The sequence below is a fragment of the Talpa europaea genome, assembly GCF_964194135.1.
Source record: "Talpa europaea genome assembly, chromosome: 2".
NCBI classification, from domain to species: domain Eukaryota; kingdom Metazoa; phylum Chordata; class Mammalia; order Eulipotyphla; family Talpidae; genus Talpa; species Talpa europaea.
Window position 1 is genome coordinate 57,863,322 of NC_140068.1, and position 16,576 is coordinate 57,879,897.

At 43.4% G+C, this 16,576-nt stretch overlaps 1 protein-coding gene across 1 annotated transcript in view; it reads left to right on the top strand.

Annotated features, from left to right (window-relative positions):
• Positions 1–5,045: 5,045 nt before the first annotated feature.
• The window catches only part of LOC311187263 (gamma-aminobutyric acid receptor subunit rho-1-like), a gene marked incomplete at both ends in the record, with an annotated part of 12,160 nt that continues 629 nt past the window's right edge, over positions 5,046–16,576 (top strand). Inside the window, 6 exons of the mRNA XM_084258573.1 lie at positions 5,046–5,149; positions 6,781–6,887; positions 8,446–8,513; positions 9,510–9,733; positions 12,750–12,832; positions 15,449–15,589. Of these exons, the coding sequence (XP_084114699.1) occupies positions 5,046–5,149; positions 6,781–6,887; positions 8,446–8,513; positions 9,510–9,733; positions 12,750–12,832; positions 15,449–15,589 (727 nt within the window). The remainder of the gene's footprint in view (positions 5,150–6,780; positions 6,888–8,445; positions 8,514–9,509; positions 9,734–12,749; positions 12,833–15,448; positions 15,590–16,576) is intronic.

Sequence of the window (16,576 nt, forward strand, 5' to 3'; positions counted from 1 at the left end):
TCAGCACTTTTGCTGTAATTCCAGCAGAGGGAGACAGGGCTGCGTGACTCACCCTCAGGAACAGCAATGCAATTCAAAGGTTTACAACAGAAGTATTTCTTCTTACCATTCCAATCAGATGATTGTAGTCATAATTTTAATATGTCCTGGTGGAGAAAATACATGGTTAATGGCCATTATGAATTCCACCGTGCTTCCAAATAGTTCCAAAATGGGCTTGCATTTTATTTATCCCAAGAGCCATGGTTCAAAGTTATGTTATGAGTTAGGATTTGGCAATGGTTCAAAGTTATGTTAACAAACATTCTACAACCAGCCAAGTAAAGGCCAAGTGCATGCATATCCAAAGACTTCTATATCACAAGCCTTGCTTCTTCTGTGGAAGAACTGTGAAAATCTGTGGGGATATATCATTTCTTCCATTATTATATTCGCATTTACTTCTCTGAAAATTTTCTAAGCTTGACTAAAAAAGACTAAATAGGGTCTCCCTGGTGGCACAAGGGATTAATCACAGCACTATGAATCTATCCATAGCCTTTGCAGCATGAGTTCGATCCCTGGCCGGCCAGGGAGCTACCCAAATGGCACAGCAAACCTCTCCTGTCTCACCTGCAGCTCCCCTCAGCAGTATATTTCAGTCAGTCTGCCTGTTCTGTTCCCCACTCTGTCTCTGGTGAATCCTTTCAACCCCCACACCTCTGCCCTGTACCAGTTCTTGTATGTATAAATAAATAAATCTTTAAAAAATAAAAAAGAAAAAAAAGATTATCTCCTTTACTTAAACTACCTGATGTAGATATGTGAAAAGAAAATTTCACAGACACAAATTTTTAATCTAACTGGCTTTTATTTAATGATTCATGAATGGGTGGCATCTGACCTAGCACATAGAACAGGACTCCAAAAAGCTACACATGGTGAGATATTTAACAGACCAAAATGGGTAGGAACAAGAAAGTTACACTGGGTATTTGATGATTAGTTAAAGTAGAATTAATGTCCTTCTGTGGCACAAAGTCTTGGAACTGGGTCAGGTAACTTGTGCTAAGCAAGCAAGTGCTGACTGGTTGACAGGCCCGCCTTTTCTGGGATAGCCAAACATAGAAACTTAATTTCCTGTTTGCTTACATGGAATTTCCAGTTTAACTGACTTAGTTCCAGTTGGCCTAACCTAAGTGACTTACTGGGTCTTGGGCCTAATTTCATTACTTAATAATGTGAACTACTTATACTAAATATCTTCCCAGCAAGACTATATTAGTATTTGATTAAGTAACCATGTCCCAGGCCTTGCCAAGATGACACATAAAAATGACCCTCGCAGGAGGAAACTATCATCTTTAATGCACTGTCCAGAGAGGAGTGAGATGCAGCAAGGAAACCAGATAAACTTGGGGGCCTAGGCAGGGTCTCTAGGACAGAATACGGAGTTGAGCTTTTACTTAAAGTCCAGTGGGAAACTGCAGCAGGGTATCAGTGGGGTGGAGGGTCCATTTATCTTACAGGCCTAAATGTATTCTATTCCGATTTTTATTTCCACCAACAATCAGTGGGATCCAAATTTTAAAAATACATCTAAAGTGGCAGGAAGGCACAGAGCAGATTCTCAATGAACCAGGCAGATGTGTAAAGGAGAGTCCTGCAGCACTCGGTAGCTTTTTCAGGCTATTATTGAGCTTTTTACAAGGTGGGGGTGAGGCGGGGGGGGGGGCAGGAGGCCAGGAGGCTGGCGAGTCTTCACTCTTTTCTGGGCTCTCTGGCGTTCTCTCATGGTATCTGCTTCTCCTTTGCTGCTCTATTGGTTCTGCTCTCTTCTTCTTCTCTTTCTCTCTCGTTCTTTTTCGTTCTCTGTTGGCGTTCCCAGGACACCGCCCTTATAAGCCCAGTTTCAGCCTAGGTGTGCCCACCTATCCATGCCCGCACCCTACTCCAAGTGTCCGCCATCAGGCATACATGTAGAACCACAGGGATCCATCATTAATGCTAATGGCAGGAGGGTGAAAAAGCCTGATAATTTTTCACTTACCCTACAACATCATACTGGTTGAGGAGTGTCTCAGTCAGCATCCAGTCAAGAGGCAAAAACCACACCAGTAATTCAAACAGTAAACTGGAGTTGTTAACCAGACACAAGATGGAAGGGTAGAAGACTGAGTGTACAGAAGCAGCAACTGTAGCAAGTGACCCTCAGACTGAGGGGGAAGGTAAACAAGAAGAAATCTGAAAACTAGGAAGTGGTCCTGCAAGTTCTGAGTTTCAAACTATAATAAGGAGGTGTGGCAGCTGCAGGGCCAGGCTGCCCGCCATTCAGGGAAGAAGAAGCTTGCTTGGGTTGCTCATTGGAACCAAGAGAACTTTACCCATTTTGAGAAACACTACAGGGATCAGTTGCACACGATGCTCCTTGCTCCACCTTCAAAAACAAAACAGGAGAAAATTTCTTTTCCTTCCTTTAGCCTGGTAGACTATCTAGCACCCTCTTCTGGCAGATCCTGGCATCATGACAGGGCAAAGGAGAAATGTGGGTTGCAGAGATCAATTCAAATGTCACAAAGTAGGGGAAAGAAAGGTGAGCTTGAGGATGAGATCAATAAATTGATAACTGGCACAGAGGCAAAGATAGACTTGGGGACTGATCAGAAAGCTATTGTCCTGGTCTGGGTAAGAGATGCTGAGACCTGGACTAAGGTGGTTGCAGTGCAGTTGGAGAAGTGTATTCAGTCAAGTTATCTTGGATGTAGCTGCTCAAAAAATGTTAATTTGCCTTTTTAATCATTCATGTGAAGAAAATATTAAAAACAAGAAATGTCCATGGTATGATTCAGGTTCTTGTCATTCTAGAAATAGTTTCAAACATGAAGTCCCAGTATTATTTAATTCACTTATTGGTCTAGTGAAAGAAATCAAGAAGATATAACAAATGGAGAGGGATTCCATATTCATGACTAAGAGGACTCAAAGTTGTTACAATACAGTTCTTCTTCCCAACTTGATATATAGTTTCAATGCAGTCCCAATCAAAATCCCAGTAAATTACTTTGCTGATATCAACAACTGATTCTAAACTTTATTTAAAAGGGGGGCCTCCCTGGTGGCTCAGGGGTTAAAGTCTCAGCGCTATCAAGCTATCAACAGCCACTGCAGCCTTCCTGGGCGAGGGCGCTAACCGCTAACCGACATGGCACAGCAGACCTCTCTTCTCTCACCTGCTGCTCCCCTCAGCGGTATATTTCAGTAGGTCTGCTTGTTCTGCTCCCCATTCTGTCTCTGGTGAATACTCTCACCTCCTCCCCACCCCTCACCTCTGGCCTACACTCCAGCTCTTGTATGCATAAATAAATAAATCTTAAAAAAATAAATAAAATAATATATTTTTTTATTGAGGTACTGGTTTACAACACTGTGATTTAGGGCTGCAAGTTCACACTTCCTCAGATGTATATATGCCCTCGCATTAGTGCTTTTGTATTTTTCAAATGGATAACTCAGGAGTGCAGTTGCTGGATCATATGGTAGATCTACTTTTAATATTTAAAGATATCTATTTTTAGGGGCATCCCTGGTGGCGCAAGGGGTTAAGATGCAACCTGTGAAGCTGTCTGCAGCCTCTGTACCATGAGTTCGATCCCCTGGCCGTCCAGGGAGCTACCCACATGGCACAGTAGACCTCTCCTGACTTGCCCGCTGCTCCCCTCCGCACTGTACTTCAGTGAATCTGCCTGTTCTGTTCCCCACTCTGTCTCTGGTGAATCCTCTCACCCCCCCCACACCACTAGCCTGTACCCCAGCTCTTGTATGCATAAATAAATAAATCTTTAAAAAATAAAATAAAGATCTATTTTTAATAATACTTCATTTTAGCTTACAATAGCAGAATTTACAAAGGTATTTGAATTGCAGATAGGATAACACCTTCCTTAATATCTAGGGTATAGAACATCACAACAAATCAACAGGAGTCCAAATAACCTTGAAAAAATTCCCCCATCAATTTGTATAGCCGTTGTAATTAATTCTTTTTCCGATGAAATTTGGGTTAGCAGTTTTATGCAAATGACTGCTTTTTTGGCTATAGAGAGTCCTGGAAATCCTGACTCAGTCCGCCAATATGCTCTGGAAGTTATTCAAGCCCAGTCAGCTGAGCTTTAAGGAGTCCAAAGCTTGAAGTACCCTGCGGCATACTCCTGTAAGGTCCTGAGAGTGCTCTTCTTTGTTGAAGACACACACTCTAGCCTTTGCTGATAAAAGAGTCTTTGAACTGCACCAAACCAAAATAAAACACCCCCCTGAAACTGCTTATACATAACACAGACTTCATAGTTACTGCTAATTTATTACTGGTATTTTGAGAATGTGAAAATTCCGATATAGTTCATAATACAAATAGTACAACTGATAAATGGAGTTCTTTTTGTGCGAAAGAAAGACACAAGAAGCCTCTTGTCCCCTTGCTTTTCCAACTTCAGCCATCTGGACATTCCTGCCAGGTAGTGTCCTGAGATTCCAGGGATTCAGCCACAGGAAGGAGTGGGGGCAGGAGATGGCCAAATCCAGCCCTCAGCTGAAGCAAATAATAATGGCTGAAAGCTTAAAATAGATCCAGGGAGGAGTTCATTAACATTGGCACATAAGCATTTCAGCCCCTCTGCCTTTCTCACTTTGGAAATTTCTTTGATCTGTTTTCACTTCCTTCTATTTATCGGGCCAGAAAATATAGACCTCCGCTAACAGGTTCACTATTTCTAACGATGAACTAATTTAGACTGGCCAAAATAATTGTGTGACAGGGACACAGGACTTTAACCGCAGTTCAGAAAATCCCTGACATCTGACGTAGGAGGATTTATAGGTTTAGTGGAAATTGCTTTCTCCTGCTCTTCAGATTACATACTGTGGATTGATTTTTTTTTCCCCTTGCATGAGTAAACATCCTTCTAATAATGAACACACCAATAATGTCATAAGAGAGAAAAAGAACACCCTTTTCCTTTTTGCTATTTCTTGAGAGAACTGTCTGGAAACCCATACTGGCTGTCCAGAATATGAAAGTTGGCATCTTCCTTTTGTGGTGGGGATGGGTTTTGGCCACTGGAAGCAGAGTGCATTGGCCAGGAAGAGAAGTACACGAGATGTCAAAGAAAGGCAGGTGAGTGCACTTTTAGGAACAAAGGATTTAGGGGATGAGGGCGTGCAAAGTAAGTTTGTAGTATTGTTCTGGAATCATACTGTGTTTTATGTGGATTTTTTTTCTCCTTTTCCCTTTGTTCTCTTGTTTCCCCCTATTAGGAAATAGGAATTATGCTTTCTTTTAAAATGTGCTACCAATGCACATTCTTAAATCTCTTATGAATTGTCCTAGGTGAAAGACAGATTTTGAAAAAGAATGTATGCACATTTTAAAAAGGGCAATTATTTGATGTCTGCATCCTAGGTTGAACAAATTGTGAATTCTCAAATAACCAATGGGACCTCTAATTAGTGAGAATGATTCTGTTCTAATTATTTCTGCAAGATGTGTGGATCCCTTGTAAAATCTTTTTAAAGAAAACAAAGCATCTTTCTTCAAGCTGTTTGGCTAGAAGACCATTAGGTTGTCCCCTTTAGCAAATACGGAGGGTGCAGGGATGGACCTGCCTGCATGTCAGCAGCCTGCAGGTTGCCGGTGGAGTCCCTGCTGCCCTGGCTGGATCAGTCAGGGGGCCCAGTGAGGGCTCAGATAGAACCAGGCTGTTTCTTCCCCACTGGCCTCACCAGGCAGCTCCCATGGTAATGTCAGTGCATGCCTGCACACTGTGTGCCCGACACACATCAATAAAAAAGGACATTTGGAGAAAAGCTAATCCGGCACTCTCTCTTTACTGATAGGAAATAGAGGCAGTAGAGTGGGCTTCACTCTTAGTTCTTTATCAGCCACAGGTCTAAACTGAACTTCAGTTTTCTTTATCCCTGGTGAAAATGATGAGAAGTTAGAAATGTTTATTAATTTGAAAAGAAATCCAGCTTTCTGCTATGTGGGACTAGTTCTGTTTCAGGCTGACCCAAAGTCAAAGTAAATCTGGGCCAGGCTCAATTTCCATTCCAGCGTCCTATTTGGATCCCTCCACCTCCTTTTTCAGGTCCCCATCTAAGGGGTTGATTTCTTCCTTCAGTCAACTGATATGTTTGAGAGTCCCTGGGGGGTCAGCACAGGGTGAGGTGCTGGAGAGGAAGAAGATGCTGCCCCTGGTGGCCTCTGGCCTCATTCCGCCCTGCTGACCACTAACTGTGATGGCCTGTCGCCCAGGTAGCAGCCTTCTCTCCAGACTTAGCTCATCCCAACATCTTCACCTAGGAAAATGCTCATCAAAAGGCTTTCATGGGTTTCCCATCTGCCCTGCCATTCAAGTCCTCCCCAAATGGCAAAGGCACTTTGTGGGACCAGCACTTCTCAGCCTTGGTTACACATGAAAATTATCTGGGAAGCTTTTTTAAAAATACCAATTTCTAGGCCTCATTCTTTGGCTGCTGAAATATGAATCTTGGATGTGGGACTTGGGCATTGGTATTTTTAAAACTCTTCACCACTCCTAAACTACTATCTTGGACCTTCTGGGACAGTTCATTTCTCAAGTAACCCAGAAAAAGGAAAAAGGGACATGCAATAACTCAAAAAGGGAAATAACACATTCCAGCAAACCTATCAGGATTGAGTCTGAATGCACACGGCTTTTTGTTTCTTTGTTTTTAATCTGACTTGTTTGTAATACATGATCAATCTGTATTTTTCTCCCTTGGCAGCCCAATTCTGAAACGAAGTCCTGACATCACCAAATCTCCACTGACAAAGTCAGAGCAGCTTCTGAGGATAGATGACCATGACTTCAGCATGAGGCCTGGCTTTGGAGGTAGGAGCTGTGCCCTCTGGGCATCATCTTCTTTCTTGGGGTCTAACTGTCCATTGGCAGAAACCAAGCCAAGAACTTCACTCTTCCCTGACCAGGCCTGCCTCATAAAGCACAAGGCATAAAGCACAGCGTCTGCCCTGTGTCCTGTGTGGATGTCTCAGGCCATGGAATATTCCAGGGATCCAGCCCATGATTGCGTCATTTTATCTTTTATTTTATTTCAGCTTGGCATGTGGGACCACCAAATGTTCAAATCTGCACCTGCCCTGCCCAGTCTCTCCTGGGCTCTGCTGAGCATAGTTTCGGCGGGGGCAGGTTAGCCCAGCTGAGTTGTCCTCGAACCACCACTCCTGACAAGGATGGCTTAGGATCAGGAGCCCAGCAGCTGTCTGTGGAAGGGCAAGGGGAAGACCAGGCGAGGGGAGGAAAAGGGACAGTAATCTCCTCCCTTTGCAGCTGCCTGCAGAAAATGGTCTGAAATAACCTTGAACTAAATTTACTTTCTGGGAGCTAGCAAAGAGAGCTCTGGGTACATATCTGAGGTCAGAGTGTGGTCTGCTGGGTTTAATTAAATAAAAATAGCTTGAGAAAATAATGATTTACTGCAGAAGGATACCAAAGCCCTTGCAAGCTTAGGGTGCAGCTGCCACATCTCAACCCTAAGTGTCAGATAGGATTTTTTTTTTCCTCTATGGGTTTCTTTTTCCTGGAAAAATATTTACTTTAGAACTCATTCTCATGTCTTTTATTTCTTCCAGCTACCTTTGCCTAAAGAACAAGCAGGTTCTGGAAGGGGTCTCTATCTAGTCCATACTCTAGTGTTATACCCAAACCCACCCTTCACTCCTTGATGATCCAAGTATATTCCATGATTACACTCTGCCAGAACTCAGGGAGGGAAATGAGCAGGAATCTACTCCCTTTATAGTGCTTTCTTACTCTTTATGAATATTAAATTTGAATAGCCTAGAAATGCAAAAAAAAAATCTAATATTTCCAAGGCTACCCTGGTCCATCATGTCCCCTCCAGAAGCTGTTCCATCATGCGGTGAAGATGCAGATGTGTAGGTTTGTTCAATGATCTGAGTATGACTTTGATTCTGGATGCATGTTTACCAAGCAGTTTCTTTTTTGTGCCAGAGATTGGCTTCCATGATGAAATAAGGCACAAAATCAGGAGGTAAATATGAAGCATAAAGTGGGTAGCCTCATATAAGGATTAGCTCCTCAGGTCAGACCCAGCTTTCACTTATGTCTTCACTGTACCTTTAGATCAGAATGTGTAGCCAAGGAGGAATGTTATCTATTAATCATCCAGGATCACCTGGATGATTCAGACTAAAAAAATTTTATTTTGACCTTTACTGGAATATTCCAGGGATCCAGCCCATGATTGCATCATTTTATCTTTTATTTTATTTCAGCTTGGCATGTGGGACCACCAAACCTTCAAATCTGACAAGATAAGAAGGCTCCAGAGGAACTTTTATACTGATCTATTCCAATAGTAAAAGTAAAACTAAAAGCAATAAATGCTCTTGCCATGCTCTGTCCTCAGGCCCGGCTATTCCTGTTGGTGTGGATGTGCAGGTAGAGAGCTTGGACAGCATCTCAGAGGTTGACATGGTAAGTGTTTCTCTGACTGAGATCATGGCCAGAGGCATCCACACAGGACCTATGTGGGCCAAGAGCTGGCATGCCTGAATTCACTGGGTCTCACTACTCTCCAGGCAGTGTGGACATCCACCCCCATTTTACAGATGACTCAGAAAGGTTAAAATACTTGCCCAAAACTACCCAACTGGTATGAAACCGAGCCAGCTGATTGCCTTGATCTTCCCCCATCTAGTGCCCAGGCTCTTGCCACAGGGATGCATTCTTTGGGCAGAGACTCTCAAACATAAACAGTGAATCTGAGGTTTCCGCTGCCAAGTAACCAGACACATCTGCTAGTGTGGATTCTGTGTCTGGTTGTGCAAATGCAGAAGAAGAAAAAGTGTGTCTTAAAATTTTTTTTCGTGGGCTTAGACAAAAAATGAACAATTCTACAACTGCTTGCCTTAGAGGACTTTCTAGGACCTTATCTTAGTTTGGGTTCCCAAACTAAGACAAGCATCTAGCTCAAGTATTTTACTTGGGAGATGATCCCAGGAAACAGAAGAGAGTGGGGTGGTGACACAGGGAAGTTAAGGAAGCACAAAACAACTACCAACTTCAGGGCTATCTCAACTGAGAGCCCAGGGTGTTGGGGTGCTTATGTAGCACCCCCTCCCTGACTCAGCTCCACTCTGTTGGGGGTTGCTTCCAGAGGTATTGATGCACTGACACTGCCTGCTTGCCGCCTGTGGGCCCAGGGCCTTTAGGCAGAGGTCACAGTGCTGGCAGCAGCTGCCTTCTGAGTGTAGAGGCCAATGCTAGGGGACTGGGTGGGGTGCAGGGACACCCCCTATAGAGGACCCTGGCTAAGTTCCTCCTCTGCAAAGTTCTCTTCCTCCTACTGAGGTAAACCCCAGGAACTGCAAGGTAAGACCTCACACAGCTCACTTTCCTTTCCAGACAGATGAGGGCACCACAGGGGTGCAGAATGTCCTGCTGATTCCCCTCTTGCCCTTCTGCCTGCAGGACTTCACCATGACCCTCTATCTGCGGCACTACTGGAAGGACGAGAGGTTGTCTTTCCCCAGCACCAACAACCTCAGCATGACGTTTGACGGGCGGCTGGTGAAGAAGATCTGGGTCCCCGACATGTTTTTCGTGCACTCCAAGCGCTCCTTCATCCATGACACCACCACAGACAATGTCATGCTACGGGTCCAGCCCGATGGGACAGTGCTCTACAGCCTCAGGTAGGGCCCTTCTCCGCCCTCCTTCTGAGCCTTTTCCCTGCAGCATCCTTTACACCTGGAACATGGGGAGAGAGGCAAATCATTTGACTAAAACAAGAAAATCATTGGTTCCACTACAATTTTGCTTTCTGGCTTTTAATAGTGTGTGTGTCCTACTATGCTTTTCAAATAATGACTTCCCTTTGTCATCTTGCTTTTGCAGCCAGTACCAAAGAAGATGATTTTCTATTTATAAAATCCTGCTATCGTTTTTTGTAATTCTATTGCCCATAATAGTGCTACAAAAATCAGATTATAGGGCCTCCCCTGGTGGCACAGCGGTTGAGTGCTGGGCTGCGAAGCTGCCCGCAGCCTCCGCAGCTCTGGTTCGATCCCAGGCCACCGGGTGAGGGTCCCACATGGCGTGCAGACCTCTCCTGCCGCCGGCTGCTCCCCTCAGCAGTGTACTTCGGTTCTTCTGCCTGTTCTGCTCCCTGCTCTGGCTCTGGTGAATTCTCTCACCCTCCCGCTCTTCTGACTATATCCAGTGCTTGTATAAATAAATAAATAAATAAATAAATAAATAAATAAATAAATAAATAAATAAATAAATAAATAAATAAATAAATCAATCTTTAAAAAATATATATATTTTTTTAAAAAATCAGATTATACATAAATGTTTATAAGCATTTGCTCCTTTACCTGACAAGTGAGGGCAGATCTGATAAATGTTGGTTGAGTTTTTTATTTATGTTAATAAGACAAAAGTGAAATAAAGAAAAATTATGTAGGTACTTCACTTATTCATCAAAGTTATATTAACTTCTTTGCTGAATTGGGTAATAGCTGTCAAATGTCAGAAGAATATTTCCTCAATGTTTAGTATTATTCACATGTAATGGTGATAGACATGATGCAATTTTATGGTTCATCTGCTTTCTTAAGTCTAGACAATCACTTTCTTAAATCTAGACATTCAATAGAACAACAAAGCAAGCCCTGATTTGCAGCATTTTCCTATTTCTATAGTGTAAATTTTCCTGTTCTGACTGATGAAGTTACCAAACTGATGTCACCAAAGCAGAGCTGAAAATTCTACATAATGGTGTCCTGCCATGCATTTCCATGTGAACACAATGGTATTACCAACTTCAGTGCAGACAATAGTAAAAAGTAGTTAAATACTTAGGAGGTGATGCATTTTGAGAATTTCTTATGTTTCTTATGTTTAATGTAACATATTCAATTTTAAGTTTATTAATTTAATTTTTAATAATGACTATGTTTGCAAACTTCCTGACAATCTAGCAATCAGCTCTCATGAGCCAATAACATCTACTCCAGCATACCATGGGATGTACACACAGGGGGCAGAACAGAGAAAGCAAGAGAATGAAAACCCCCCTGTATGTTCAGGATCAAGTCAGTGAACCACCCAGTAGTGAAAAACAGATGTTGAATTTTTCATTTCAAATATTATCATAAGTTTGTTTGATTTAAATGAAATAAAAAGGCTTACATTACTGAAGACTACCAATTTTAGGTTTATTTGGGGGGAAACATGGAGTGGTTGGGTATTGTCAATACTGTCAGCAACACGTTAACTCCTAAAATACATTCAAATATATCATTATTTAACCTCATTTACTCATTGATTCACTCAACAGATTTCTATTAAGACTTCTCAGGGTGTGAGGGTGACTCCAGAGACGTGCAAATAAAAACTCTGCCAGGTCCTACCTTAAGGTCTGGGGCATAAAGATGAATGATATTAAGTCACTGTCCTAAGCTGGGTTAGACTACACCACAGACTGCTAGTTCAACGTGTGAGTTACAAGTGGAAAAGCATCAAGTTGAGTGCAAAGAACCAGTCTCATGAGTTGGTGATTCAAAAAACATCTGTTCTTGTACCTGATACAAAGAGAGGAGCTATTCAGTCCTTTTTTGCAGCAAATACTTCCTGCATTTGACATGTCATGTCCCCAGAGTTAGCTCCAAGAGTTCCCAACCTTGGTTCATGTTTTCTTTCTTGCTGGTGATGCACCCATGGAAAGGGAAGCCCACCCATTAGGTGTTCAAGTCATTTGCCACTCTGAACCCACCACCCAACACACCCTCTTTGTCAGGATTTCTAGGGGAGGTGAAACTACCCATTTGCTAGCAATCCTCTGAGAACACAAGCATTCCTCACTGAAATAGAATGTGGGGGGAGGGAATAAGGCAAATATTTGGATAACTTAGTTTTAAAAAAGTTCCTTTCCTTAAAATTTTCATTTACATTAAAAATGTTTGTTTCCCTTTTGGGCCATGAATTATCCAGAGAATTTCCAGAACCAATTTATGTGAATGAAAGGGAAAAAGTATGTTCAGTACTAGTCCATGACCATTAATCGTGCCCTGCAATGAATTTTCCACTGGTTGGAAGATCTTTCATCTATGACTAATGATCTGTATTTGTTTATTCTCTGATGCAGTAGCCTGAAACAAAACCATTAGATGTCAGCAAGTGCTTGCTCATTGGTACAATAAGATCTTCCAGTGTGTTTTTCCATTATTGCATGGAATTATCCACTAAAAACACCTATGCCCACTAGTAGTACTAACAATATACAAATACTAACATTGTAAAAAAAAAAAGATGCTAATATTATTTATGTAACATTGTGCACAAATATTGACTATCAGTAAAATCACAAAAGAACAGAACAACTTGTATTTATCTAAAATAAAAGAATATATGTGCCAATGATTTCTGTTAAACCACATCATTTGAGTTTTTATTTCACATTCTTAAATCGTTGAGACCTTTAAAATGCTTGAATGTGATAGGAGTTAGTGAACACATTCTCTTTGCTTCACACTGATCCTGAGGTCAGACATAAACACTGAAGAGTAAGTCCATGATTTACCTAATTCCCAGCCCACTGACTATGAATTATAGGGAGGAGGCAGTTAACTGGAAGGAAATGGAGGTCTTTCTTACACTTCTGTTCCGCAGCCCCTGAAAACCTGGATTTTGTCTTTTTCTTTCTAGGGTTACAGTGACTGCCATGTGCAACATGGACTTCAGCCGATTTCCCCTGGACACACAAACGTGCTCGCTGGAGATTGAAAGCTGTGAGTAGACTTGTACAGACATCAGGTCACAGCTCATAAGTCATTCTGTGGAATTCAGCAGCAGAATTGGCGTATGTTCCTTCTTCATGGCTGTGCTTTAAAAGTAATCTTTTAGATCAAAGCTAAAATCCAGCGTACTTTTTAAAATTAGGAACCAATTTGGGACGAAGACCTTCTATTCCCATAATTGATTCTTTCAATGGCCCGTGGCAATAGTTTGAAACTTTGGTCTGTGGAATATGCACGTTTCACAGTTCCCTTAGGCAACAGCTCTTTTGTGTATGTGTTGGGTGGCAGTAAAAGAGGGGTCAGCAAAGGCAGGTCTCCTTTCAAGCCAACCACAGTTTTGATCTATTTTATTGCTTTTCTGAGTAAGATTTCCACTGAGGAAAGGCTTTCTTGGAAAAAATAAATTTGGCAACAATTGCACAGGGAAACCGCCATTGTGAGCATGAGTGGTGGTTGAGACACTCAGGCGCAGCCAGCCACAGTAGGAGACTTAGTACAAGGGAATGGCTCACAGTGGGCTGAGGGTTGGCTGGCATGGCTAGTCTGACATCTGCAGAGCAGGCTCGGGGGAAACATGCTGGGGCACTGACCCTGCTGTCTACAGGCAGGATTTCTTCTTCCTCAGGGAAACTCAGATCTGCTCTTAAAGCCCTTCAGTTAATTGGATCAGGTCCACCCAGATTATACTGAATAAAGTGCACTGGTTGTGTTATAGGACAGGGAGAGGGGCAGCCCAAACCCCGCAAACCTGCCTATTCTAAATGGGTTCTGCCATCCGCCGCATCAACACAAAACACATGAGACTTTAATGGGAAGGAACTTTAATAAAACTAGGAAACAATACAGGTAAGGCAAAGAGTCTAGTTTCTAAATGAAGCACCCAAAGTTACCCGTCCCCTCGTGGGTAAAAGTCCATCCATATGGGATTGGCCCAGAACAAGACCCCAAAGCCTGCCCCAAGTCTAAAGCATCTTCCAGTGGGGACCCACAGAAAAGGGTCACAAACAACCGGACAAGCCCGGAAGGAAAAGAGCAAAATCAACATCAAGATAAAAGCTGCCATTGTCACCTCCCCACGGGTCTCACCCACATCTGTGTCACCCAGTCCACGACCAAAAGACAAGCACAGTTTCTTTACGTGTCTCTAGGCTCCATGAGCCTCCTCCAGGTCTCCTTCTGGCTCCATCCTGCTCCTTCCTCCGTCTCTTCTTCAGCTTCTCCTCTTCCTGCTCAGCTCCACCCTCCCTTGGGTGGGGCAGGGAACCTCCCCCTTTCCTGGGGACCACCCTGTTACAGTTGTAGGTGTCACCTCTAAAGAGCATCTTCACAGCAACAGTAGGTTGGTAGGTCACTGGATACCTGGGTTTTACAGCCAAACCCCGGGGACACATGCAACTGATCTCACACAGGTCAAAGGTTAGAAAACAGAAATAAAACAGCATCAGAGAGCACTGGAAAGAAATGTTTACACATGATCAGCCTAGACCTGCAGCTCCGTTGTGTTTTACCTCAGTTCAGTCCGGGACTTACAGGTAGGTTTTGTCCAGATTGGGGTAATAAGTGTGAGCCCCTAAAGTGGGCGGGGTGATGGTAGCCTAGAGGATTGATTCTCAAGGGGAATCACTTGGATTTTGGATTTTGCTCCAGAGGAACAACTGGAGGACTGCAGAGAAAGGTTCTGTTCTGCTCTGTCTTTGTAAGGACCCTTCATTGCTAGTATGCAGCCCTTCTTGCCTGAGGCTGTTTAAAGGTAAACATTAGTGAATGCATAATTATACTTGAAAGAAGGAAGAAAAGGGCTAGATTACTCACCCTTCCATCCATTTGCAATGGTGGGTATTTATTTCTGATATTTAAAAATAGTGCTTCCTACAGTTGAACCTAAAAATGGCAAATTAAATTGTGGGTTGAACCCTTCCACCAGAATTATGAGCAGTTAGGTTTGAGAGGTTTGCTCTGAAGACTTCTGGAAGACTGGGGAGAACTGACTTCATCTTTTTGGATTTTGCCTTGCTTTGTTTAGACTGCAGTTTGTTTATTCAGATGATCATATTGCAATCTCATGGCTTGTGTGGAAGAGCAGGCAAACTCCCACAGATCCCCCACCAGAGGCCTGCCTTCCCACCCGGGATGACTGATGCTGAGAGGAACTGACACCAGGAGAACTTGGGGACTGGGAAAGGCTGAGACATGGGACAGTGATTTTAAACAATATAGAACAGAAGGAATAAAACAGCTCCCAGGAAAATAGAAGTGTTTTACTGAAATGTTGCTGAGCTAGCCCCCACCTAGAGTATGATCCAGTTACAGGATAATTGGGGGACAGAAAAACAACCACCACGAAACTTCTTGGCCACCTAGTGCCTAATCAATAGTCTGGCACATTGGGCAACAGGAAGTCTGACAGGATATAGTCATAGACAGGCTGGAGTAAACGGGTGTCCTCCCTAGGGCCCCCTGCTGTCACGAGTTCCTTCCTCTTGCTTCAATAAATCCACATTTGCTTGCTGTCACATTTGGTGTGGCGGCTGTTATTCTTCAACCAGCGCACACACACAGACCCATGAGCATCCACTCTCCTAACAACACTGCGGCCCATCTTTTCAGATGCCTATACCGAGGACGACCTCATGCTGTACTGGAAAAAAGGCAACGACTCCTTAAAGGCAGACGGGCGGATCTCCCTCTCCCAGTTCCTCATTCAAGAGTTCCACACCACCACTAGGTTGGCCTTTTACAGCAGCACAGGTGGGTGTGGAAGACCCCGGAGAGGGGGCTCTAGCATGGCTGTGGTGGGCTATTCTCTGTTTTAGGAAAGGTGTGAATTGGTTATCTGCATGTCACATGCGTTGGAAACCAAAGATGAGGCTCTTAAATCAGGTCTAGAGGTAGCAAACATTGGGTGGAGGTGATTTTTTTTTTATACCACCCAAAGCATCAGAAGTGGGAACATAGAAAATATTAATAAGTACTCAAACATAAACCAGGGAGGGGGGTTATTTGAGATAATTACATGGCTAGTTTAGCAGCTGGCATCTCACCCCCATATCATTACCAGAACTCCGTTCGCTACAGACAAGAAACCCTTGTTTGCCATCACATTCTCCCTGCTTTAGCCAGCCCCTCTGAGGTCTCCACTCCTAAGCAATCACCTCTTGCTGTACTGCATTCAAGGGCCTCCCGGTGATGTTCTTGTCAACCTTAGTGCATGTTCCAGTGGACAATGTTGCCCTATTTTGAACCAAGGGTCTGGAAAGACTTGCCACCTCCTGTGGCCCCAGGGCCTGCTCTGCGGGCTCGCTCTTGGCAGACTGTGCTGTTTAAACAGCTGAGGCTCATCTGCTCTATCTCTTGCTCTCTCCTGACTATCACCTTTCAGGAGGATGTTCTCAAACCTTCATGTAACTTCTGTTGCTAAAACATTACATGATTGATGTATGGGAAGGACAAGTCTTTGAGTGCTCTGGTCTTTCTAATCTATTGTTAGGAGTTGGCACCTCAACTCTGTCCGGGGTTCCCAAAGACCACACGGAGCCAGAGATGCAAAAGCAAAAAGGCTTTATTGCTAGCTTAAGCTAGGGCCCAACTCTGCCTGGAGTACTGACACAGCAGTCTCACCAGGTTGAGAGAGGGACCCCCTCCCAGAGCAACCAGCTGTTTTTGTACTTTGTTGACAGGATGCCGGGACTTTTCACACCTGGGGCAGGGTCCACCCTGATTGGATAGCTCTCATGG